Here is a 24,015-nt window from a genome sequence, read left to right as displayed (position 1 = left end):
AACACAACACAACACAACACAACACAACACAACACAACACAACAACACAACTACTGGTCCCAAATAGCTCAGGGAGGAATCTCACAAGAATGCAGATTCTAGTGCATGTACACCAGGCAGGAATCACAGTCTGTGTTACAGAGAATGTACTAAAGGTTTACTCCATAGTCATTTGAGTTTAGCAAACTGTCTCTCTTGTATCACAGAGATGAGTTGTTTACAAACCAAACACTGTCAGTCCATTTAATTAGCTCTTTAGCATGGTGAGAAATGTTCCCTGGCACCGACTTCCTGGGAAAACATCCAAGATGTGAAATGGAGAAGGAGAACATACAAGGCTAGTGTCCCAGACCCAAACCTCACAATTGAATCATCCCTCTTTGGATGATGGTGAACTGAGCCCAGAAAATGTAATAACCATCTTCATGGCCAATGTAATTTTTAGCAGTGCAAGGGACACTCATGCCATCTTGCCACAGAGGAGAGCAGCTTCCACTGTGCCCTCTTTTCTTACAGATGTAGCATAAAAACATACAGCCCTGACACGTTCTGGAGCTGCCCAGCTTAGTTTAGGTAGGTCTGGGTCTAGGTATCCTAGTATTCAGGTGTCTTGATATTAGCAAGATAGCTAGCAGAGTGTTAGCAAGACTGCTTGACTTGCTCCACTAAAGACCCCATCTGCAAGCTTGTCAGATTGGATCATTCAGACAGGAACTGCTCACATTATGAGGCATCTTTCCCCATGAAGTATGCAAAAATGGTAAAACAGTAGGTTTTTTTCCTAAACAAAGGAAAAATGTGTTAGTTATAAGAAGTGTCTGTAGAGAAACAACAATGTTGTTTCACAGGTCTGCTTAACCCTATTCCTGAAAAAAAAATCCACTCAAACCCGATTTCTCTGAATCACTGTGGCATGCTCGAAGTCAGAAGCTCAGCTCTAAGCTGAGAAGCATGGCCCTGAGCTCAGAACCACTGCATCCCACAGCTGCTGCAGGCTGGGTGTGAGCAGGAGGGATGGAGAGGAATCTACATGCTGTGCTCTTGGCAGCCTTGCCTTGTGTGCTCGCACAGACAAGCACTGGGTCAGCATAGAGATGCGAGAGATCAGAGGAGGAAAGGAGCCCAAGCTTGGGAACACAACAAGAGAGAATAAGAAATGAGGCTGGGAACAGCCAGCTGGTAACATAGAGGCAGGGCTTGGTAAGGGTCCTGGGAAGATGTGAAAACTTGGATGTGAGCAAGGACACAGGGTCAGTCATGAAATTAGCTCAAGTCAGTGAGCCCTTGAGGGGAATTCAGAAAGATTCAGATCTTGCTGATGACATATATGTGCCATGTCAGCGATACTGGGAAAGACCTGCCGGCTGCCTCACCTCGCTTTTAAAAAACCTGGATACAGTTTACTATGGCAGTGACAGGCATATGTTGCCCTCCTGTGGTGAACCTCGCATTTTCCCTGGAGTAAGGGAGTAGTACTTGAAAGGACTGGGACCCGCAGCTCCAAACACACCACTGGGCTAGGCTTTTATTTCCCAGTGGTTACAAACGCACCATTATTAATTTGAACATTGACAGTGTTTGTCTCCTACAGCCTTGTCGGCATTCAGATACATTTACTGTTTTGTTTGACCAGACCTGCACACAAAGTCCCAGGAATACAGGTATTCCCATTGTTCTGTCAAAACACAAATTTAATTACTCCTGCCACTAAAGTGTACCAGTTTGAGCTGCACTGGTTTCATTAATTTGGTTTAATACTTTCAGTTGCATGTTGCATGCTGTGATGAAAGCCATTTGTCCTGCAATTGCCTCCATGCAGCCATGACTGACAGTGCTAATGTTGAACTACAAACCTCTGAAAAATTAACCACTTAAATTTCTTACAATTTTGTCAAAGTTCCATTACCAAGCTTCAGACTTCCCATACTTAGATCTATTTGAACGTTAAAAAATATTTATATACAGAGCACAAAATGTTTATTACCGTAAGTAAGATCAGCAAAGTCACAATTTCAGTTTTCAAAATAAATTGTCCTGTGTTCTAGAGGCTTCTGAATTAAGCAGTGATTACAGTTAAAATCTGCCCTGGGAAGAAAACCACCCAAACCCAACATACTACCACCGAGTTCTGACCAGGTCTCAGCTTACACCTTAGAGACTACCAGCTCATCCTGCTGATGATCTGTCCAATGCTACAGTCAGCTCCCAGTTGCTGTCAGCCAACCCTAGGTACCATCTGGAGAGCACATCTGCAGAACTTTCCTCCTGCCTACTTGCAGCAGTGCCTTATGGACCTCTCCCTCCTGTTCCTGCTCCACATCTTCCACTCAGAACATCCAAAAATGGTGTGCAGTACTGTCCATTTCTTCCTGGCACCTCACATCTCAGAGGAGTCACAACATCTAAGCCATGCCAAAGGAAAAGTAACTGAAAAAGAGTTGATAGGTGAAACTGAAATAATTTAGTAATGGGATTCACCAATGTGGACAGACAGGTGTGCTGGCCCTGAGTGGGATGAAGTTAATTTTCTTCACATAGCTGTGCTTTTTCTTCACATGGGGCTGCGCTTTAAGATTTGTGACCAAAACACTGCTGAAACCAATGTATTTGCTATTGTTTAACAGTGCATCGAGGCAGCCTCTGCTTTTCACATTGTCCCTGACCAATGGGAAAGAGGCTGGGAGGGGTCACAACAAGGCAGATGACCTGAATTAGCCTCAGGGATAGCGCATGCCAAAGCTCCCCAAGTCACTGTTATGTGTGATAGAGCCGTTTTCCTGGAGATGGATGAACACCTGCCTAACCCTGGGAACCGGTGAATGAATTCCTTTTTTTGCTTTGCTTTGCCTGGCTTTTACTTTTGTTATTTAACTTGTCTTTATGTCAACCCATGAGTTTTCTCACTTTTACTCTGATTTTCTCCCTCACTGCACCAGGGAAGAAGTGATTGAGCGATTGTGTGGGGCTTAGATGCCAGCTTGGGTTAAACCACAACTACAGGGGAGAGGAGGTGTAAGAAAAAACTAGTAAAATGGGAATAACTTTTCTCACTTCCTCTCTATCACATGTACAACTTCACTGAGGTGAAAGGGGTACATTAGTACAACTACATTACTCCCTTTTAAGTTCTGGCTACACCTGGGGTTTTTTTGTGTTAGTGAACAAAGAGATGGCTCGAAATGAGCTCAGATATTGATGGGCTTTTAGATTCACACTTACAACCCTCAACTGATTCAGAATGCCAGAGTTCAGCAGCAGTAAAACTGAATAACTGTTGCTATCCAGTGAACTGCATATAAATGAAGCGAAGTTGGGAAAAGGTAAAAGAGTAACAAGGAAACACCCACTACTCACTAACAGTGACAATAAAGCTTTGCATGATTTTCCTCAAACAGTTCTAGGAATATAACCAGTCCCACAACAACTAAACTTGCTGTTTCTACCCTTCTCCTTCTATCAACACTCATTGCTTGGCACAAGTGAGGTATAGTCACAGTAAAAAACAATCAGAATCAGACCTGCTAGCAAACAGTAACCAGGAAAAAGTTTCCTCTGTCCTACACTACACTGAAAATTTAAAACTATGCATGTGAAATGTAACACAAGTAATGCTGAACTGATATTTACAATACTTCCCTTGCTTTTGAAATATGCAAAAAAAAATTGTACATTAGGTTCTGGTCTACCACTTGTTTCTTGCTGACAGTAATGTATCTTGCTTGTGAAAGTAACAATTTTACTCTACCATTCTAAGATCATATGGGGTAACTTTGAAGTAAACGCTCTCAATTGTGGTATTATAGACATAGTTCTGGGGAAAAAACACTTAGGTGGATGTGTCTACTCCTGAAAAAAAACCCTCCTCACACATAAATCAGGAACAGGGTACCAACAAGAGAAAAGAAATAGAAGCAACTGGAATCATGAAATACAGTTCCCTTAAATCTTCAGATTGAACCTTCATACTTGATATACTTAACATATGAGAATTACTGGAGGCTAAAATAATTAGTTAGTAACTAAATAATGAAATGAAAATTTATTTTAATAATTTCTGCTTGCTTCACTGAAGAGTGACAGACCTCTTAAAATGAGACTATGGGGGCTTTGCTCATAAGCAGCTAATACTTAGCTGCAGGAGCAATGGAAAAGGACCCATGGAATTTTACTGCTGCATTATTTACGATTTTTCCCTATACATTCAGTGTTTTCTATGAATATTCACACTTGTCTAAGAAAAGATGCACCAATACTTCTGAAACAAGTCTTGAAATCACCAGTGCTAAATTGTGTTTTATTTCCAACAATTAGCCATTACAGTATGTGAAACAAAAAGCGTCCAAAATAAATAGCTGAAGATGAAGCATCAGTATACTACTGTCTTCGCTACTGTTGTGGCCCCTTAATGTTTCTTGCTTTTCAACCTTCATTCTTCAGATTCTCCAGGCCTACGGATATCATCAATCTTCAGGATCATTCTAACAACCTGAGTCGCCAGAGAAATCTGCTGTTTCTTACCAATCAAGGTTTCTATAACATGCTGCTGTTTCATATCTGCCAAAGGAAAGCAGAAGAATTAGACACTCTCCTCAAGACTAGATATTAAATTTAACCTGAAATAGTAATTTCCATGTAATTTTATAGAACGTTTTGAAATTATTACTCTTGGCCACTGTAGTTTACAAACACCATTTGTACAAATCAGTTTTACATCTGGGTTCTTACCAAAGATCTTGGGACATTAAGATCCAACTCTTCTCCCAACTAGCTCTTCCCTAACTAACTTTTCACCATTCTGCATTACTTTTTGAAAAGCACATATACATATACACATATACTGAAAGCACCTTAAGGGCTGAGCAACTACGAAAGAAATGCAAGTTCAAATGCCATAAAACAGAAACACCTAATCAAAGAAAGGTTATGAATTGACAAATTCTGCACTTTACCCCATTCTTTTGTAAAGTGTACATTCAGAAGAAAATAAGTTTTTATACACTGGCTCCTTAGTCTTCACATGCTTGTTACACGTCTATATACGCAGACCTACTGGTGTGAGCAACACTATACGAAAATATTTTCAGCCTTTTGTTTACCTCACAATTATTTGCAGAGCTGCAGTGTAAACTGGATCACTAAAACTACAGTATTTAAAACACAGCCTGCTCGTCTCATTATGAGAGTAGCTTCTTTTTTTCCTGTGCCACAATGTCAGCACACATCATCAACTAATCTTGCCACTAAATAAAGGTTTTCAAGCAATATATATTTTCTTCCTGGTAGACAAGTATGTACCTCTCCACCTGCATTCCCATTTATTATGACAAGGTGCAAGAGTCTGAATAACTGAAGCTGTTTAAACAAAAACATAGTAAGCATTTTGAGCTTTTGAGAAAGAAAAGCCTATAAGCTGCTCCTTCTCCACACTGCAGTTCTTACCATTTGTTCCCTTCTGCAAACAGTCAATGCCGAGGGCTGGATTATTTTCTTTCACTTGCCTAGCCCGCACTTCGGTCATAGTCTGTATTGGATTCATACCACTATTCTCTGAGAGTGCCATGGGAATTACCTCCAGGGCATCTGCAAAAGCTCTCACAGCATACTGCTCCAAAGATGGGCACTAGAGGAAAAGAAATTTGAATTCAGAAGCTATTAACGCCAATGTTAGTAAAAGCAGATTTTTATACTAGCTATAAAATATATATGCACAACATGCAGATTTTATTGGGAATAAATTAACTGAGCTAATACCTCTGGATGATAACTACTTGCAAATTAAAAAAAAAATTAAACTGCTCTTATCATAAAAGGAAAAATAGTATTAGTAATGACTTTTTACAGAGAAGGGAAGGAAAACTTTTAATGCTGGTTATCAGTGAATGTCAGAAAGTTCCACAACATGCATGTTTTGGAAGATCTTTGATGTTTTTCTGGAATCTCTAAAGGCAGACTTAATCCCTCATAAATTAAAGACAGTTTTAACTATTCCTTTCTCACCTTATCTGCTGCTTCACTGACTGCCAAGGCACAAGAAATTTCAGCTGCACCACCACCATACACAATACGATTATCACGAACGAGATTCCGGATTACACACAATGCATCATGAAGAGAACGTTTTGCTTCTTCAATAATCTGGAATTATAAAAAGCATGTATTTTACAATATACACATCTCAAGGCTATGAAGAGGTATTTCCTAATAGAGAAATGAAAACTGCAAATAAACTGTAGGATCTTCTCATGGCTCTAATGCAGCTCTACTGCTGCTATATTACTTCAAAATACAGAATGTTAGACATCCAGTGACAAAGAAAGAATAAAAATATATGTATCATTTCAGTGTTATTTGTTAAATCTGTAATTAAGAAAGACAAAAACTTATGTAGTAGGGTTTTTAATCTGCTATATTTACAAGACACAAAACACCAAGATTTAAATGCCAACATTTTTTTCAACTGCAGTTTCTGTTAACTCTCAACTTCAACAGATGTAGGAGGATTTAACATATATTTAACAACATACATTTAACAAACATATTTAACAAATAAATATACTGGGCTGAGACTGATGTTCATTCAGTTTGTGAAAGAACTGCTTCTCAGTTTGCATCAATGTTGATTCAGAATTTGCCACCAGGACAAGTATGTCGGCATCGAGACAGAATTTGTCAATCCAGCTGTCCAGCTCTGTGGTTACAGAGGAGGACATAAGTTATGCTAACCTTTACAGCAGTATGTTTGCTTCCTTAAAGAACTTTTCAGGATACGTTCTTTTTTCCTAAGTTTTTTCACTCGAAGTAGGACTTGACCTATAGTAAACAGAATTTAGTGCTAATAGTACAACCAAACCCCAGGTTAAGTACATAAGCATTTAAAATGGTCTCGTCCTGGGAGGGTGGGGGGTGTAGGGTGTGTGTTGGCTTGGGTTTTTTATTTTTCATTTTGTTAACTGGACTAAATCAGAAGTTTACAACTAGGTCTACAATAAAACCTAATCTTTCAAAGATGCTAGTATTTACTCATAAAAGTGACCCATGAGAAAAAAAACAGAGAATCCACAGGTAAAATTATTTCTATATTTATGAACTATATGGTCTAATAGAGAGGGAGCAAAGTTTTTATTTAAAAACACAGAATATGAATCTAACAAGTGACTTCTGACACACAGCCATGATTGCCTACAACCCTTTATCCCTTCTATTTGTCCACACTGCAGGGAAAACGTAGACAAAATCAAGAGGAGTTTATTAACATGCTTTAGAAAGAAACCACATGTTCTGCAACTTATGTATCAAACATATGTAACAAACCAAGCATCTCACCATTTTATTTCCTCCTCTGATGAAAATGGTCACAGCTCTGGAATTCTGACACTGTTCAATGAGAAGCATTCTGTCCTTTGTTGTTCCAAAGGAAATCTCTCGGACAACACCTGCAAACCCCAGTTTCTCTGGTGTGAGTTCACAGAAGCGAGGAACAATGCGTCCTCCAGTCGCAATGGCGATTAACTGAAGTTAAACAACCATTAGTTAAGACTTTTTCCACTGTGTTTTTCATAATGTAAAACTAATGTAAAAATGTCTACTACAAAAGCTTATCTTCCCACCACTTGAAAGTATTTCAGGTGATGCTTTGTTTCTGCAAACTGCAAGACTGAAGCAGAAACGTTCCTAGAACATCTAAAGTCATGTAGATAAACTGCAATTATAAACCATAATCCCATTCACTGTATGTTCCTCCATAGATCCCCAATGATTTTTCTCCAATAGCCACCCATGCACACAATTATGCAGTTCTACACAGAAAGCCTGAACTTTTAGCTGGTACAGCCTATTATTTAACAAATGTTTGACAACTGGTACAAAGCCCAATTTCACTTACTTCTATTTCAGGTCCACCAACCCAACGAACAGCAGGCAGCTCATTCTGGAGCAGCAAGTGATTTGCCTCATCATCAAAACCCCACTGGCAAATAGCAAGGTTTGCACCAGTGTCTTTTATCTGAAAGCAACAAAAATCATCAATCTTCTGATCAGAACTAACACAGAAATGAAAAACAATCTCTTTGTGGTTTTAATTCTCATAATTTTCTCAAAATAGAATTCTGAAGAAGAACCCTCTGGCATACATAGAGATCAAAATATATTTTAAACCAACGTGGTATCTCTTTCTTACATAAACTTAACTTTTATTCATAGCACTACAATTGCTTGTATGTTGCCTCCTATAAGGAGGCCTTTCCAGGAATAAATCAATGCATTATGCTATTTTGTGTAAAGGCTACGAAAGACAAAGAAAACAGAAATAATCCTAAAGACTACCTGCTTCACCATCTCTTCAAACTTCTCTTTTTCGTATTTCTGCAGTGCCTTGTAGTCATCCACAGATGTGACATCAAGCTTATGTTTGGTTTTAGGCTTAGGTGGTTCGAATGGACAAGTAAGGATTGCAATTTTAACATCTTTTAGCTCCTGTGCAATTCAAAAAAACCCAAAAAGTTGAGTTTTGACCTCACTGGCACCTCTTTCTTATATGTGCAAAACTTACAGACATATCTTTATAAACACGGGCATAGGAGGAAATGCGAAGACCATCTAACTTATTCTCAAGTGGAACTAACTATAACTAAATAATTCTGTCAATAATCTCTGTAACCCTCTTAGAATAAACTAGACACTGTTTAAGCCCTTAACAATCTTCAACAGTGATGTCTTTTTATAGTTTAAAGTTTAAAAACCAGAAGAAAATTCAATGAAACTGTTATTTGCCCTATCCACAGTGACAACTGAGAATACTAATAATTTTTATGGCAACATTTCAAGTATTACATGACTGATATTTTTCACTAGTCTTCCCTTTTTTACAGAATAAACAGTATAACCAGCTGGAAAAATAGTTAAGAATAGTAGAAATTTTTAATTGCCTCCATTTTTCTTGCAGTACACTGCCCACTGCCCAAAGACTTGGAGACCTTATCTACACTAAATATAATACAAAGACAGTTTCTGGGGTGTTCCAAACAGCACAACATGGAAGCTCAAAGATTAAGAAGCACTTCTTGATATTAACTTTCATTAAACATATTAAGCCTATCACACACTATGGATGATTATTTCTGCTTTAACGTAGAACTCTGCAATTGTCCTCACTTAGTAGGACAGCAATTCCTCCCCTTGCCATAATCTTTCAATATTATTGTAAATTCTAAAATTCCAACATGAAGAATTTCACACTGCTCTCCCCTTCCTCTGTTGATACATGGGTAAAAAGCCAAGCCAAACCACAAGGTTGTTTAGATATTAAACAAATGCCAAGACAGCATGTGAAGACAATCTTATTTAAGCCATTACACGTGACAGACACACGCAGGGACATCACTTACTTTAGGCATCTGTGGATGACTGAAATCTTTATCCACAATCACTCCTTTAACCAACTGTGTATCTTCCAGTCTACCTCCCACTTTGCCTTGTACCTTGATCAGCTCAAAATCAACATCTTTACGTTCCATGTCTGCTACTGTCAGTACAGCATTCACGGCAATTTCTGCCATTTGTCTGTGACAACGGTTAACTCTACATTTAAAAAAAAATACAATTAAGTTGCATTACCTTTCTTCAATTTGGGAAAAAAAAAGTGATTCTATCAATCTCAAACAGCAGAAAGTATCACTATAGCTAGAAATTTTTGCACTCTACATTAAAAGAGAGGGTCCTGTCTGCTTGTTCACAGAAATAAAAGGTGCTGGATATGGCAGAAAACAGAACATACAATAGGGTTGGTGTAAACAGCCTTTGTGGACATAGTCTCGATACAGGGAGGAGCACTAACTACCAATAAGCATTCAAATGACAGAAACCACTGTTAAGACAGCCCTGCAAAGGAAGCCCTTCCAACGTCTGAACTACACACAGAATCCATAAAGGAAAATAAACTTATAGAACTATTCTGAGGTAAAATTTTTTTAGGAGAAAAAACCCCACAACAAATGAAACCTCTGAAACATTACACATTTACATTACTCTTGGAATTTGCTGTGATGCAGAAATCTGGAACTAACAGGTTCGAATGAAGCTGATTCTGCGCTGTTTAACGTTATGGAATTGACCATTTAGAGACAAAGGATTCACAGCATGAGTCCACTGAGAAATTAGCCAAAATGAAACGTAAGAGGGCCTTCAGCAGCACTTCAACAACGCAAACAATTTAATAATTCATCAAAACAACAGGATTTCTCCTTTCAAAACTCTTTGAAAACCACTCAAAGAGTTTTCAAGGGAAGCTTAAATATTCTGAAGTTTTTGTGACTTACACTTTAGAGCCCAGAGTCGTCTTTGCTGTCTGGATCAGAGGCTCAATGTTCTGTGGATCAACTGGAAAGCTGTCACTGATTTTGTCTAGATGCTCAATAGCAATGCGGGCTGCCTGCTCATAACCATCTGCTATTCTGATGGGGTGAATACCTCGATCTAGTAATTGCTCAGCCTGTTCCAATAATGCTCCAGCCAGAACTACAAAAAAAAAATTAAAGTATGTTTCACCCTTGATTGGACCATCATTTTTAATACATTATCAACACATTAAAAAGCATAGTTTCTCATTTTTTCTGTAATATTATAGGAGTTCAAGGTTTCCTAAATAACAAAGTAAGTCTAAACAACCTCCGACTTGCTATGCTTAGAAAGAAAACACCATTAATGTTAAGACCAAAATGAAGCACAGACACCAAGGCAGGACAGGTAGAAGATTATGGAAGAAAACTATGCAGAAAAATGTTTAAAGTACAAAGAGGACTCTCAGCATTACCTTAAAATACTTAAAAAAGACACAAAAGTATCTTTCTGATTTAAGCGTTTCTAAGACAAGAACCTAAAAGGACACTGCAGCAATACTCTAAAGAAGTACTACAGAAAAGCTACTGGTACTTCACACAAAATTTCTCAAAATAGCTGAAGACACTTGATTTTAAAGCTGAAAAATCTTAGTTAAATTTAAAATATTTTCTTACCAACAACTCCAGTAGTTCCATCCCCAATTTCATCATCTTGAGATTTAGCCAGCTCCACCATAAGTTTGGCTATCTGGTGATCCACATCCATCATATTCAGGATAGTAGCACCATCATTTGTCACAGTCACCTCACCATCCTTGTCCACCATCATTTTATCCAAGCCTAAAAATACACGTTCAAAGCATGAAGGAAAATCTAGAAAATCCTTCAAAACAGTTACTAAGAGAGAACCAGTAGAAGTGTTTCATTATTACCATTGGGCCCCAGGGATGTTCTTAGAGTACTTGCTACAGCCTTTGCTGCCATTATGTGAGACTAAAAAAACAAAGGAAAAAGAAGGTAAATCATTACCATGCGTTCTGAAATCATAACAATAAGCTAAGAAAGATAAAGTAACACAAATACTGTAACTGAACTAAGAACAACCAATTATGACTGAAAAAAAGACATCAATATATGCTTATTATCTTTATGCCAGAAACATTTCCTATGGCTTTTCTTGTATTGCTTGTGCTGGCTCCGCTAAAGCATGCAAAGGCAGAGCAGCCAAAGCGACAGCATCCACATTTAAAGCAGGGCAGCAACAGGAGCAGGCAATGCTACAAGGAGATGTCAGCGCAATTTTACTCATCACAGAATCACCATATTATGGTTTGGGTTGGAAAGGACCTTGAAGATCAACCAGTTCCAACCCCCCGCCAGGGGCAGGGACACCTTCCACTCAGGTGGATGCTCAGAGCTCCATCCAACCTGGCCTTGGACGCTGCCAGGGATGTGGTACCCACAACCTCCCTGGGCAACCTGTGCCAATGCTTACTCCGCTTTTCCCTCGCTATTTGTATCACCCGCACTCTCACACGGTGCCGACTCTCTCAGCCCCGGCCTTCCCGCTGCGGCCACTCCGGCGGTCCCAGGGAGGGGCTGCGGGAGCCGCGGGGAGGGGCGCGCTGCACCACCTACAGGGTTATGGCCCCAAAACCCCGCAACTTCGGGGCGGATTCACAGCACGGTGACCGCACGGACGCCGTGCCGCGGATTCCCGGCCCCGAGGGCGATGTCTTTCCTCTCCCTCCATCCCTCCCACGCTTGCGGGCCTACACTGGGCTCCATCCGCCCTGCGCCATCCGCGGGGCTGCCGGAGAGCACGGCACCGCCTTGTCACCAAGGGCTCCGTCCTCCCGCCCCTCTCAGCAGCACGGCACGGCACGGCACAGCATGGCATGGCGCGGCGCGGCCCACCCAGCGCGGGCCCACGGGCGAACCAGCGGCCCTGGCGGCCGCCCCGCCTCGCTCACCTTGAGCGCCTCGAGCCCCATCAGGCGCGTCTTGCGCTCCTGGTCCTTGAGGATGAGGAAGGGGCGCCCATACTCGTCAAACGCCAGAGTCCCCATGGCCGACATGGCTCCCACTCGTGCCACTGCCGCCGCCGCTCGCGCGCTCCTCCCGGAAGCCGCCGCGCCCGCCGTGACGCCACGCACGGCCCTGCGCCTGCGTAGCCGGCCCCAGCGGGACATATTTCGCGGGCGGAACCTTTGTGGCGCCCCCAGCGGACCCTTCTGGAAGCGTCCGGCGCGGGGGGAGGCGGCATCCCCCAGTTCGCGGGGGCGGGGAGGGAGGATCGCCTCCAAGGGGGTGGAATATGGGCACTGAGCGCGGTAGCAGCGGGCCGCATTGGGTGGTGTGAATGCGGCGGAGTGAAGAAAGACACACGACGGAAGAAGTGTGTGCGGCAGAGTGAACACAGATACACGACGAAAAAAGTGTGCGCGGCGTTCCTCTCCGGAGTGCCTTCAGAAAGGTTTCTGTCCCCCACCCCGCATAGCGAAGTGGTACTGCCCTTCCCTATAAATTCCGCGGGATTAGGGTGACTGGGGGTTGGTTTTCGAGTGTTTGTTTGTGCTTGCGGTGTCCAGGCGGGCACTGGTGAATGTCGCCGTCCCCTGGAAAAAAGTTTCTCCTGGGAGGAAGAATAAGAGCTCCTCCGGGACGTTTCCCTGGGCGCAGGCTCCCGGGCGGTCCCTGGCAGGAACGTCCCTGCCTGCGCCGCCCTTGAGCTGTTCCGAGGTGCTGCCCTGAAACAGTGTAACCTTGTGCCTCGGCTTCTCAGCAACTGTAACGTGTCCCTAGGGTCTGGGAAAGGGCTAAAGGAATATAAGGGAGGGGGAGGGGGTTGTTTGATTGGGTTTATTTTTTGGTTTTGTTTTGCTTTGTTTCGAATGTCCTCTCTATTTGATATAACACACTGCTTTATCTCAAGTAAGCGTTTAATAAAGCTATTAGTGAAAATATTCTTTGTCAGCCCCCAGGTGCGATGTCCGAGGCGGTAGTGAAGGAGAGCCCGGAGCAAGATGGTGAGGGCGGCTCCAGGAGGAGCAGCTGGGGGCTGCTGGTCACGGCTGGGGTCGGTGGGACTTTGGTGGCCCTCTATGCTGTGGTCACCCCCTTTGTGACCCCAGCCCTGAGGAAGGTGTGCCTGCCCTTTGTTCCTGCAACTGCCACTCAGGTCCAGAATGTGCTGAAAATGTTGGAAAATAGAAGTGGCCCCCTAGTTGACATTGGTAGCGGGGATGGCCGCATTGTAAGTTATGGACATTGCCTTCCTTTCATACCGTGTCTCAAAAAAGTACCAAATTCTGTAGCTGTGGCTGCTGTTTTCTCATACTTATGAATGTTTTGTCTTTGGCATCCAGTGGTTTTGTTTGAGTCTTATGCAAAGGATCAAAGTTGAGGAAGTTTAGGTGAGTAATAAGTACTTTTTGCTCCAGTCTTGCAGCTTGACCAAGGCAGCATACAAAATGATAGCCTCGTCGTGGTGACTGCAGGGAATTGCACTGCATTCACATGAACAGATACCATCAAAATATTGGTGCTGTGATTCCACATAGATGTATAGCTGCAGCAAGTGATGCTGTGAGATTAAATAGCACTGTGCTTTTGGAGCTGCAGTTCAAGCTTAATGTATAAACCTGAAAAGAGAAAATGAGAATGAGAAATGACTGATAGATTACAAGAATAAAAATTCACAGTTCAGCAGAAATTTCCGGATTAAAACTTGTCAGTAACCTTTTAAATTATGTCTTAAACCTTTATTCTAGAAACTGGTGTCCTTTTATATTTTTTTTTTTTGAAAATATAGATCAAGAGATTACTTTCAGACTCTTGCTATTAGTATGTTATTTTGGCTTTGATTCAGGAGTTGCTCAAGTGCCTACCCCTCACTGCTTTTCAAATAAGTGGCCTAATTTTGAGCATTTTTCCTTGTGTGTTTCACTGTTCTCTCCATGGTCAATTTTGGTACTGTTTAATTCCAAAATAGTGTCGTGAATGTGCTTAATTAAACTTTATGTAAGTCATACATGTACTACAAGGTCACAGTTTTGCCCTATGAATGTTTATGAATTAATTTTGTTTGTCTGAATATATTAATTTCAATTGGATTACTCATAATAGTAAAATACAGTTTTGAGTTTCTGTTCACTATACTACACTATACTCTTGGGCATCTAAATCTGAGTGACTTACACAAGTGCTCTCTTTTGATTTATATTTTAAATAAAACTCTGTGCAACTGTTTAGATGAATAGGCTTTTATGTTTCTGAGTGAAAATTTGTTTTCTTTCTTGCAGGTGATAGCAGCTGCAAAAAAGGGATTCAAAGCTGTTGGTTATGAATTAAATCCCTGGCTAGTTTGGTACTCCAGATACAGAGCCTGGAGAGATGGAGTACATCAGAATACCAAATTTTATATTTCAGACTTATGGAAGGTAGGTAGTGAAGTATGTAAGAAGGAATCTGGTATGACTGAGAGATTTTCATAGTTTGGAAATATTTTCCTGAAGGAAGTGGAATGCTGACTGGCAACAAGGTGCTGTGTTGGGCTTTGAGCAAAGTACTTGTGCTGGGAGTCAAGTTTCTATGGGCTTTCTGCACTGCTCTGCTGGTTCTGTGCTTTGTTAATGTGCTGCCCTTTATCCGTAAAGGCTCCTGGAGCAGGTCTGTGGCTGATGAATTACGTCCGGCTTTCTTTGAGGGTTTGGGATTTTTTTTTTTTTTTTTTTTTTTTCCAGAGAGGAACATAGGAAAACTCCATGGCACTGACTGGAAGAACCCAGGCACTAGAATGCCTGGTATGTTTTTATAACTAGCTAACATTTAACAAAAACTTAAACTATACATGATTTTAACATTTACAGAAGCTATGAAAAAACTCTAAACTTAGATATAAATAAAATCATGTAGGTATTTTCTAAATTAATTCTTCCTGTGCTACTAGGATTGGTGCTATATTCTTGGCCAGACAGTAGAATTTTTTGCTGTTCAGCAATATAAAGTTTTCTTTTTGTGGAAATTTATGTGATGAAAAGTTGACATGGGATCTCCTTTCATATTTTTGGTCTAAATGCCTGCTGAAAGAAGTGCAGCTGGAGGGATGGGGAGAAAAGAATGGTGAGAATGTCTCCAAATATAAATGCCATTTTCATTAAGACTCATTCTCAATTTTTATTTTAGGTTTCTTTTTCCCATTATACAAATATTGTTGTTTTTGGCGTACCTCAGATGGTAAGTTTACTATTTTTACACTGTTTAATTATTTTAATACCAAGGCATTCAGTGATAGTACATTTATCTGCAAAATGAACCAACCTGTAGCAGGTCACAGGTAGTCAGTAACAATCACAGAATGATAGAATGTTAAGGGGTTGGAAGAGACCTTAAAGATCATCTAGTCCCGTCCTCCCTGCCAGGGGCAGGGGCACCTCCCACTAGGTTGCTCAAGGCTTCATCCAACCTGGCCTTGAACAGGGCACCCCCAGCCTCCCTGGGCAACCTGTTCCAGGGTCTCACCACTCTCACAGGAAAGAATTTCTTTCTACTATTTAACCTAAATTTCCCCTCGTTCAATTTGCACTCATTCCTCCTTGTCCTATCACTTCAGTTTCTGCCTAAGAGTCTCTCTCCAGCTTCCCTATAGGCCCCCTTCAGACACTGGAAGGTTGCTATGATGTCTCCACAGAACAGTCTCTTCTCCAAGCTGAACAGCCATAACTTTCTCAGCCTGTCTTTGTAGGGGAGATGCTCCAGTCCTTTTATCAATTTCATGGCCTTCCTTCGGACTTGCTCCAACAGTTCCACTACCTTATGCTGGGAGCACCAGAACTGTACACAGTACTCCAGATGGGGTCTCACCACAGCAGAGAGGCAGAATCATATCCTTCAACTTGCTGGCCATGCTGCTTTTGTTGCAGCCCAGGATTCTGTTTGGCTTTCTAGGCTGGGAGTGCACACTGCCAACTCATGTTTTTGTCAACCATAACCCCCCAGTCTTTCTCTGCTGGGCTGTTCCCAATCACTTCTCTGCCCAACATGTAGGTGTGTCTGGGTTTTCTGTGACCTGTGTGTAGGGCCTTGCACTTTGGTTTGTTGAATTTCATGAGGTTTGCATCAGCCCACCTCTCAAGCCTGTCAAGGTCCCTCTGGGTGGCATCCCTTCCCTCCAGCATGTCAACTGCAGCATACAGCTTGGTGTTGTCACTGAACTTGCTAAGGGTGTGTTTGATCCCAAATAATGATATCTTGCTATTTCATTGTTGCTTCTTAATGTCCATGATAAAGCCTGGTAAAACTTGTGACAGTATGCAGACTGGAGCTCTGAAAACACACCTGTTTTTGAGAAGAATTTTCTGTCCATTCGTTTGGAATCAAATGAAAACTGCTGTGCTAAAGTTGCTTGGAGGGAAGCCGATAAATTGGTTCTTGGAAATTTCAGTTTTTCATTCTGAAAAAAGGAGTTTGCAGGGAGAAGATGAAGTAGGAAATTCACTACAACTGATTTTTGGGAGCCTTGTTAGAGGAGAGTATTGAACTTTGCTTATGTTCTCCAAAAACCAGATCACCTCAAGTAGGCCAGCAGCTGATATATTGAAATGACCCCTTGTCCACGTGTGGATTGTGAGGGTTTGGGAAGGTACACAAATAGTTCAAGTAGCTCTCTAGCCTATGTTCGGTGTGTCCCTGGGGAAAATGCATTCTTTAAAACTGGTGTAGAAATTGAGTTGCATAGACTGCTTTAGTGCTCTCCTACTGGAGTTCCAGCAGGGGGCAGTACAAACGTTTGGATTTGCAGTCAGGAATTCTGCCATGGCACCGAGGGGGAAAAGTGTGGGTGAAGAAAGCAGCTTTGGTGAATTAGAAATTAACAAACGCCCTGGGAAAACGTGGGTAATCCCAGCAGAAATACTGACTTAACTTTAAATGTAATAAAGTGGGATAAATTAGTAACAGCTGTGATAGAAAGAGTAACTATAGGGCTCAGAAAAACCTGTAAATCCTAGGCTAAATTCTTTCATTAGAAATACTGTCATAAATGCAACAGATGCAAGCATACGAACCTGTGTTTCCTGAGCATTCATTTGTTTATGATCCCCTTTAAATTTACTTCAGTCACAGCCCTCTGGAGTGACTGAATTAAGTTTTTTAGAAGCCTTAATACATTTTTTCTTTTTTTTTACTGAGGACAATAGATTTCCTTAGCTTTTTTAATAATGCTGGTCTGACTTGATGCTGCCACACAGTGCTTTTATTTCATATGCAAAAAACTTGGATTTATTGATCTTCGGGGAAAACTAAGACCTCTCTTGTTCTTGCAAGCGTCTGGGGGAAGGTGCATTTGCTTCTGAGTCATTGTAGAGAGAGACTTTTACTTGTTCAGGTTGGATGATGGAATTCTTACCAGATGTTCATGTTCGCAGCTTTTGTGTATTTAACTGATTATATACTGTTCAAAAGATTTACTGAACTATCGATGTCAGCCTTTGCCTGACATGATATACATAAAATACAGTATGAGTTAACACCTAAAGTAACTGATGGATTTAGCTTAAAAACTATTTTGAGTGGTTCAAGGATGCAATTCTTCCTGTTTGAACTATTAACGATGTTTTCTAATTTAAGGGAGCATAGATATGCAGTTTCACTAATTTTCATAATAACTCATTAAAAATTAGGCCATGTCTCTATTTGTAATTTCTGTAACAAATTAGACCTTCTTCTACTGCTGTCTCCTCTTAGTTTTAGGTACCACAGTGGGCTTATTTTTCTAGTTTGTTCAAGGTGCGGTAGCAAAAATGTTTAAAAGCATTTACGGTACGGATGGAATCAGAGCATAGAATGCTTAAAAATATTTGGAGGCAACTCTTTGATATATTGGGTCTATGACTATAATAATGTTCCTAAAATATTCTCTTGTAAGCTTAAATGCAGCTATAACAGGATATTACATCAAAGGCACACCCTGCATGTATGTGACAGCGGAAGTTACCTGCACCCTTTGGAAATACATTTTCTTCAGTCAGTCTTGTTTTCTAATAATGTTCTGTTGTTGGGTTTTTTTGTTGTTTTTTGGTCTTTGGTTTTTTTTTTTTCATTTTTGTGGAATTTTTATATATTTTGTGTCTTTGTGTCTTAAGGTGAGCTACATTTGTAAATAATTACTGTCCTTTTAACCTTTTAGTATCTAAATGTTGCATCAATATATCAAAGTAAATAGAGTTTTACACATAATAGAAGTAGCCTGTGGAGTTTGCTGTTGTAATTACTCATTCAGATACACACAGTATGTAAGAATAAAAGGAACTCCAAATGGATGTGTACAGCTGATCTGCTTAAGCATGCCAATGCCATCAAAATTTCCGAAGGACAAAAATGGCTAGATCTGTTAAGTTTCTTTTTTTTTTTTTCTTTTTTTCATCAGGAACTTAATCACTATCTGAGATGAGAAAGAAATATCTTTGTATTCTAGGTGCATTAATTCATTTCTCACTTAATTCACAGCAAAATTTACGAGAAGAGCATCTGACTGGGAAGGGTGTTGCTCTGTTCTAGAAAAGTAGTGGTATTTCCCTTGACTTTCATATCATCTCAGCTTTTGTGAATGGAGGAGAGCTAGACCATAGGTGTTCAACCAAGGAGAGTTACATAGTGGTATGTGGCATGGTCCCCCACAACATCCTGTTCTCTAGATTGGAGCGAGATCAGTTTGGTGGATGGACTATTCAATGGATAAGAAATTGACTGGATGGCTCTGTCCAGTGGATAATGGTCAGTGGCTCAATGTCCAGATGGAGATCGATCACAAGTGCTATTCCTCAGGGGTCTGCCAGTCCTGCTTAATAACTTCATTAATGACACAAATGGTGGGATTGAGTGCACCCTCAGAAAAATTTGTAGATGACACCAAGCTGAGTTGTGCAGTTGACATGCCTGAAGAATGGGAGGCCATCCAGAAGGACCTGGACAAGAAGTGGGCCCATGGGAACATCATGCAGTTCAACAAGACCAAGTACAGGGTGCTGCACCTGGGCCGGGGCAACACTGGTATCAGTACATACTGGGGCATAAACAGACTGAGAGCAACCCTGCTGAAAAGGACTTGGGGGTGCTGGTGGATAAAAAATACAAACCTGAGCTGGCAATGTGCACTTGCAGCCCAGAAAACCAATTGTATCCTGGGCTGCATCCAAAGCAGTGTGGGCATCAGGTTGAGGGAGGAGATTCTGCCCCTCTACTCTGCTCTGGTGAGACCCCAACTGGTGTACTGCATCTAGCTCTGGGGTCCTCAGTACAATACAGATATGGATCTGTTGGAGCAGGTTCAGAGGAAGGCTACAAGCATGATCAGAGGGTGTAGCATCGAGGGCTGGAGCTCCTCTCCTATAAAGACAAGTTGAGAGAGTTGGGGTTGTTCAGCTTGGAGAAGATTTGACTCTGGGGAGCCCTTGTTGCAGCCTTTCAGTACTTAAAGTACTTAGAAGAGATGGGGACAGACTTTTTAGTAGGACCTGTAGTGGCAAAAAAAGGGGTAATGGTTTTAAACTAAAAGAGGGTGGATTCAGACTAGATGTAAGAAAATTTTTATGATGGTGGAACACTGGCACAGGTTGCCTAGAGAGGTGGTAGATGCCCCGTCACTGTAAATAGGCAGTCATTCTGGGTGGGGCTCTGAGCAACCTGATCTAGTTGAAGATGTCCCAGCTCGTGGCAGGGAGGTTGAACTAGATGACCTTTAAAGGTCCCTTCCAATCCAAACTATTCTATGGTTCTACATTCTGTTTCATGCAGTGCTGCTGCAGGGACTTGCATGTGTTAACAGGCTGTGGATTCATCAAAGCTCAATTTCAATAGCATTTCACATACCAGCACTTCTTCATACAGTGACAGCAGAATGTTTGCTTTCAGTTGTTGTCTGTGTGATGTTTTGGGTGTCCTAGTATCTGTCTTGGGGTTAGACTGTAAATTATGAGCACTGGTGATGTTTGAGTTCCACACAATAGCTCATGAAGCTAGGGGTGTCAGAAATAGCATAAATTCAGAGGACCGAGCTTTCATTCTCTACAGAGAAGAATCCCACTGAAAGGAATCATGACTTGGAACATGCAAAGTCTTTTCTTTGTCATTTTTTTTTAATCTAAGGGATAAGTTTTTGATTTAATTTTTAGAACTTAGATGTCACCAATTGGGCACAATAGCCATTTTCTAGTTTTAGATATTCTTTGTCAAGGTATCAAAGCCAAAATACATATCATACTTTTGTAAGAGTTTAAAAAAAATCCTCAAACCTTGGACTTCTCTTGAACACTTGAATTAGATTCTAAAAAGAATGCTTCTGTGTTTTTACTGCTTCTGAAAGCTTTTTATTATTACTCAACAGATGCCACAGTTGGAGAAGAAGCTGAAAGAAGAACTTGAATGTAATGCCAGAATCATTGCCTGTCGCTTTCCTTTCCCCTGCTGGATTCCAGATCATACTACTGGAGAGGGAATAGACACTGTGTGGGCCTATGATTTGAAACATTATAGAAGATGTGAAACAAAAAACTTGGAAATTACACCAGAGAGAGAATCCTAAACAACTAATTTGTTTTTTATACTGAAATTTTTAACTTTGACTTTACCTGTTGAAGATAAGATAGAGCCCCAGTATATGGAGATATATATATTCACTTAAAGAACTGAAGTGCACTGATTATCTGAAAGCAAACAAAGGTTACTGAAAGATGTAGTTAAATGGCTTAATGTAGTGTCCTGGTTTAACTCCATCTGGCAATGAAGTACCACACAGGTGTTCGCCCCAGTTCTCACACTCCCCCCATGTCATGGGAAGGAAAATTGGGGAAAAGATTATACCCATGGGTTGAGATAAGAATAGTTTAATAATTGAAATAAATTTAATAATATTAAAAATTGCAATGAAAAGAGAGACAGAAAAAGACAGGAGTAAAACCCAAGAAAGATGAGTGATCCACAATACCATCACTCACCCCTCATTGACTGATGCCCAGCCCATCCTAGAGCAGTAATTGGCCCTTCCTTGCCAACTCCCCCCAGTTTGTATGCCAGGCACGATGGCATGGAATATCTCTTTGGCTGGTTTGGATCGGCTATTCTGGCCATGCACCCTCCCAGCTTATTGAACGCCTCCTTATTGTCAGGGCATGGGAAACTGAAAAGTCCTTGGCTTGGGGCAGATGCTGCTCATCATCAACTAAAACACCAGTGTTACCAGCATTATTTTCATCCTAAATTCTAAACACAGCATTCTACCAGCTACTAGGAAGAAAATTAACTCTATCCTAGCTGAAACATGACATGTAGATAGAAAAAATTATGAGAAAGTTTTATAGAAGTGGAAAGCTTTAATATGGAAAAGGGGATAAAAACCACAGACCACTACTGTTAGGGGGAATCTCTGTGTGAATAAAATGCTCAAATTGGTGAACTTAATGTATTTGTTCTTTCTGATCCTACGTAGCATTTGGTGTTGGTGTTGGAAGCAGTGTGCAAGTGGCTTCTCAAATGAGCTGTAGTTCTCAAATGTCTTCATTATGTATGGCAAGTAGGCATAATACTGCAGGCACAAAACTGATCCAGGTAGACTATAATGGTGATACCAATTGTTCACACCTGAGCCTTGAATGTGTACCTTTAATAGTTGAGTATGATAAAAGAAGCAAATATAATAAGTTGTTTATTCATTAACATAAGTACAACCTCTCATTATATTACTGAATTTTAATTTCACTTGTTATGTGAAAACAAACTGCAGAAGTATGCTTTTACTGGACTCTTATTGGTATAAGCCTTTGCAGATGGCCATAATTTTTCCTAACTCCTCTGCTTCAGGAAGGGGTTGCAGAAGTCATTTACTTGTCAGCGAATTGTCAACATTTCTGTGTGCTCAAACTTTGGATAAAGGTATGGATGAGAGTTGCTTACTTGAATGTTTGAAGGCTGTCTATGATTCCAGAGCTAGTTGTTCCGGCTAGCTTGGCTAAATCTGATTGAACCTCATTTAATTTATGATGGGAGATGAGACGGAAGGTTTTCAATCAGACTTCTTTTCCCTTCTACTTTTCTGTACCATCTGATGAAATCTCAGAAACCCATGGTATCGCTGCATGGCTTTTCCTTCTAAGTGAAGCAAATTCTCCCTGTCCTTTTGCCGATGCTGGTTTGCAGTGGGGTGCTGTCGTTGCACTGGCATTTTCCTTTTCTACCATGGTTATAGCACTTTTCTGTTTTATAAAATGGAAATGTTTATAAAACATTATCTGCTTATTTGTTCTTTTTTCTGGTTCCCAAGTAAAGTTTTACTGTTTTCACTCAGTTACAATTAGTCAAAGTTCATAGTCAGCCTCTCTTGACCCCAGTTAACATATAGCCTGTTTGCTAAGCAGTGACTATGTAAGTTTGTCAGACCTTTGCATATATGATACCCATAGAATGAAGTTAAACAAGCTAGGCAATTGTCACCTGACTTCAAGGCAGTCATTATCACAACTAAAATTATCTCAGGCCAAGAGAAGTGCTGAGACTGTATAATTCAAAGTCTGTGACATTTTATTATGTGTCAGGAGAACAAACTTGCTGGACAATAGTATCTGACTTGAAGAGAATTTGTGTGCTATTTGGGATGTATAGCCTACAATGATACCAGTACCCAGGCTTTTTGGTTTTGGTGTGAGGGGAGAGGAAGGAGAATTTAAAATTCAAATCTACATTGAGGATTTGAAATGGAGCAGTGGCATGGTTTTGTCCTGATAAGGTATACAAAACAGGGAAAAAAGGGGCAAATGTATCTGGAGTCTGCAAAGGAGAGGTAATTTCAGCCTCGCGTGGAAAGGCACAACTGTAAATGTGGGGACTGTGTACTGAAGTACGTTGGTTTCTGGTAAGCAGACTTTTACAGCCTTTCACTGCAATGTTAAGTAAAACATCTTGTAAAACTACACTATATTCTTTTTGTCATGATCTAAATGTTATGATTATTACACAGTGACAGCACAGTGGCTTATCTAAAATGGAGGAATTTAATATCCCAAGGCCATAAAACTGGAACCTTAGACAAAGGAAATCTGAAATTATTTCTATTGGAAAAAGACCATACAAAGTGTAAATTAGCTAATTAAACAAGGTCCTTCCTCAAATGATTATAAAGGAGAAGAGGACGCAAAAGATTTTGATCAATTGAGTTGTGACCCATCTACAGTGCAGTGCTTTGACCCAAGTTGCTGCAACACTGTTCACTACAGTTATTTTGTAGGGAATGAAGCAGCTGTTCGCTTTTTCTTCTGTGTTTGACTATATATTTTTCTATTGCATTAATGTTTGCCTTTTAACAGGTAAAACTGAATTTCTCATTTCATCCTGTGGTAATGGTTTGGGGATGTGCACTCCTTAATTGCCACCTACTGCTCCAGAAATACTTGTTAAGAGGACGAAATAGAATTAATGATGTGATGGTCTGAGCTTTAGGAGAACTAAGTGCTGCCATCAAGGCAAGGAAAAATTTTTAAATGTTTTAATGTAAAGCGGAGGGCTGTTTCTTCCTCTGGCCACTTACATTTGGGGGCCTACATTGAAATAGCAGTGGTCTGAAAGTTTGGAATTCCTTACAACGTAAGGAAATGTGCTGTATTTCCTGTTTCCATGGCTTAGGTGTGAAATG

The 24,015-nt window shown here is 40.7% G+C and overlaps 2 protein-coding genes across 6 annotated transcripts; one reads left to right on the top strand and one right to left on the bottom strand.

Annotated features, from left to right (window-relative positions):
* Positions 1-4,267: 4,267 nt before the first annotated feature.
* On the bottom strand, positions 4,268-12,490 carry CCT5 (chaperonin containing TCP1 subunit 5). The gene is made up of 11 exons (XM_032699891.1): positions 12,308-12,490; positions 11,267-11,327; positions 11,010-11,174; positions 10,314-10,512; positions 9,384-9,576; positions 8,323-8,472; positions 7,883-8,002; positions 7,324-7,509; positions 5,998-6,135; positions 5,440-5,620; positions 4,268-4,554 (listed from the first exon to the last, which is right to left on the bottom strand). Exons 1-11 carry the CDS (start codon positions 12,410-12,412, stop codon positions 4,427-4,429), a joined length of 1,626 nt encoding a protein of 541 aa, XP_032555782.1. The 5' UTR covers positions 12,413-12,490; the 3' UTR covers positions 4,268-4,426.
* A 94-nt stretch (positions 12,491-12,584) lies between these two features.
* On the top strand, positions 12,585-22,282 carry ATPSCKMT (ATP synthase c subunit lysine N-methyltransferase). 5 transcript variants are annotated; one of them, XM_032704005.1, is made up of 5 exons: positions 12,585-12,772; positions 13,319-13,590; positions 14,639-14,776; positions 15,522-15,572; positions 20,719-22,282. In XM_032704005.1, the coding sequence occupies exons 2-5, from the start codon at positions 13,324-13,326 to the stop codon at positions 20,914-20,916; spliced, it is 654 nt and encodes a 217-aa protein (XP_032559896.1). In that variant the 5' UTR covers positions 12,585-12,772; positions 13,319-13,323; the 3' UTR covers positions 20,917-22,282. The 5 variants fall into 5 exon arrangements, with proteins under 5 accessions (XP_032559896.1, XP_032559879.1, XP_032559887.1 ...); XM_032703988.1 differs by having other exon boundaries at positions 12,585-12,810; XM_032703996.1 differs by having other exon boundaries at positions 12,585-12,841.
* The last annotated feature ends 1,733 nt before the right edge of the window (positions 22,283-24,015 follow it).

The sequence above is a fragment of the Chiroxiphia lanceolata genome, chromosome 1 (assembly GCF_009829145.1).
Source record: "Chiroxiphia lanceolata isolate bChiLan1 chromosome 1, bChiLan1.pri, whole genome shotgun sequence".
Taxonomy (NCBI): Eukaryota; Metazoa; Chordata; class Aves; order Passeriformes; family Pipridae; genus Chiroxiphia; species Chiroxiphia lanceolata.
This window is presented reverse-complemented; position numbering and strand designations above follow the sequence as displayed.

Bases quoted from the DNA above. Each gene is read 5' to 3' on its own strand.
- CCT5 (XM_032699891.1), bottom strand. From the start codon at position 12,412: ATGTCGGCCATGGGGACTCTGGCGTTTGACGAGTATGGGCGCCCCTTC. The intron at 11,328-12,307 runs GTGAGCGAGGCG...TTGTTTTTTTAG, and splicing joins TGGGGCTCGAGGCGCTCAAG to TCTCACATAATGGCAGCAAA. The intron at 6,136-7,323 runs GTGAGATGCTTG...TTATAATTCCAG, and splicing joins TCAGAGGAGGAAATAAAATG to ATTATTGAAGAAGCAAAACG.
- ATPSCKMT (XM_032704005.1), top strand. From the start codon at position 13,324: ATGTCCGAGGCGGTAGTGAAGGAGAGCCCGGAGCAAGATGGTGAGGGC. The intron at 13,591-14,638 runs GTAAGTTATGGA...TCTTTCTTGCAG, and splicing joins GTAGCGGGGATGGCCGCATT to GTGATAGCAGCTGCAAAAAA. The intron at 14,777-15,521 runs GTAGGTAGTGAA...TTTTTATTTTAG, and splicing joins ATATTTCAGACTTATGGAAG to GTTTCTTTTTCCCATTATAC.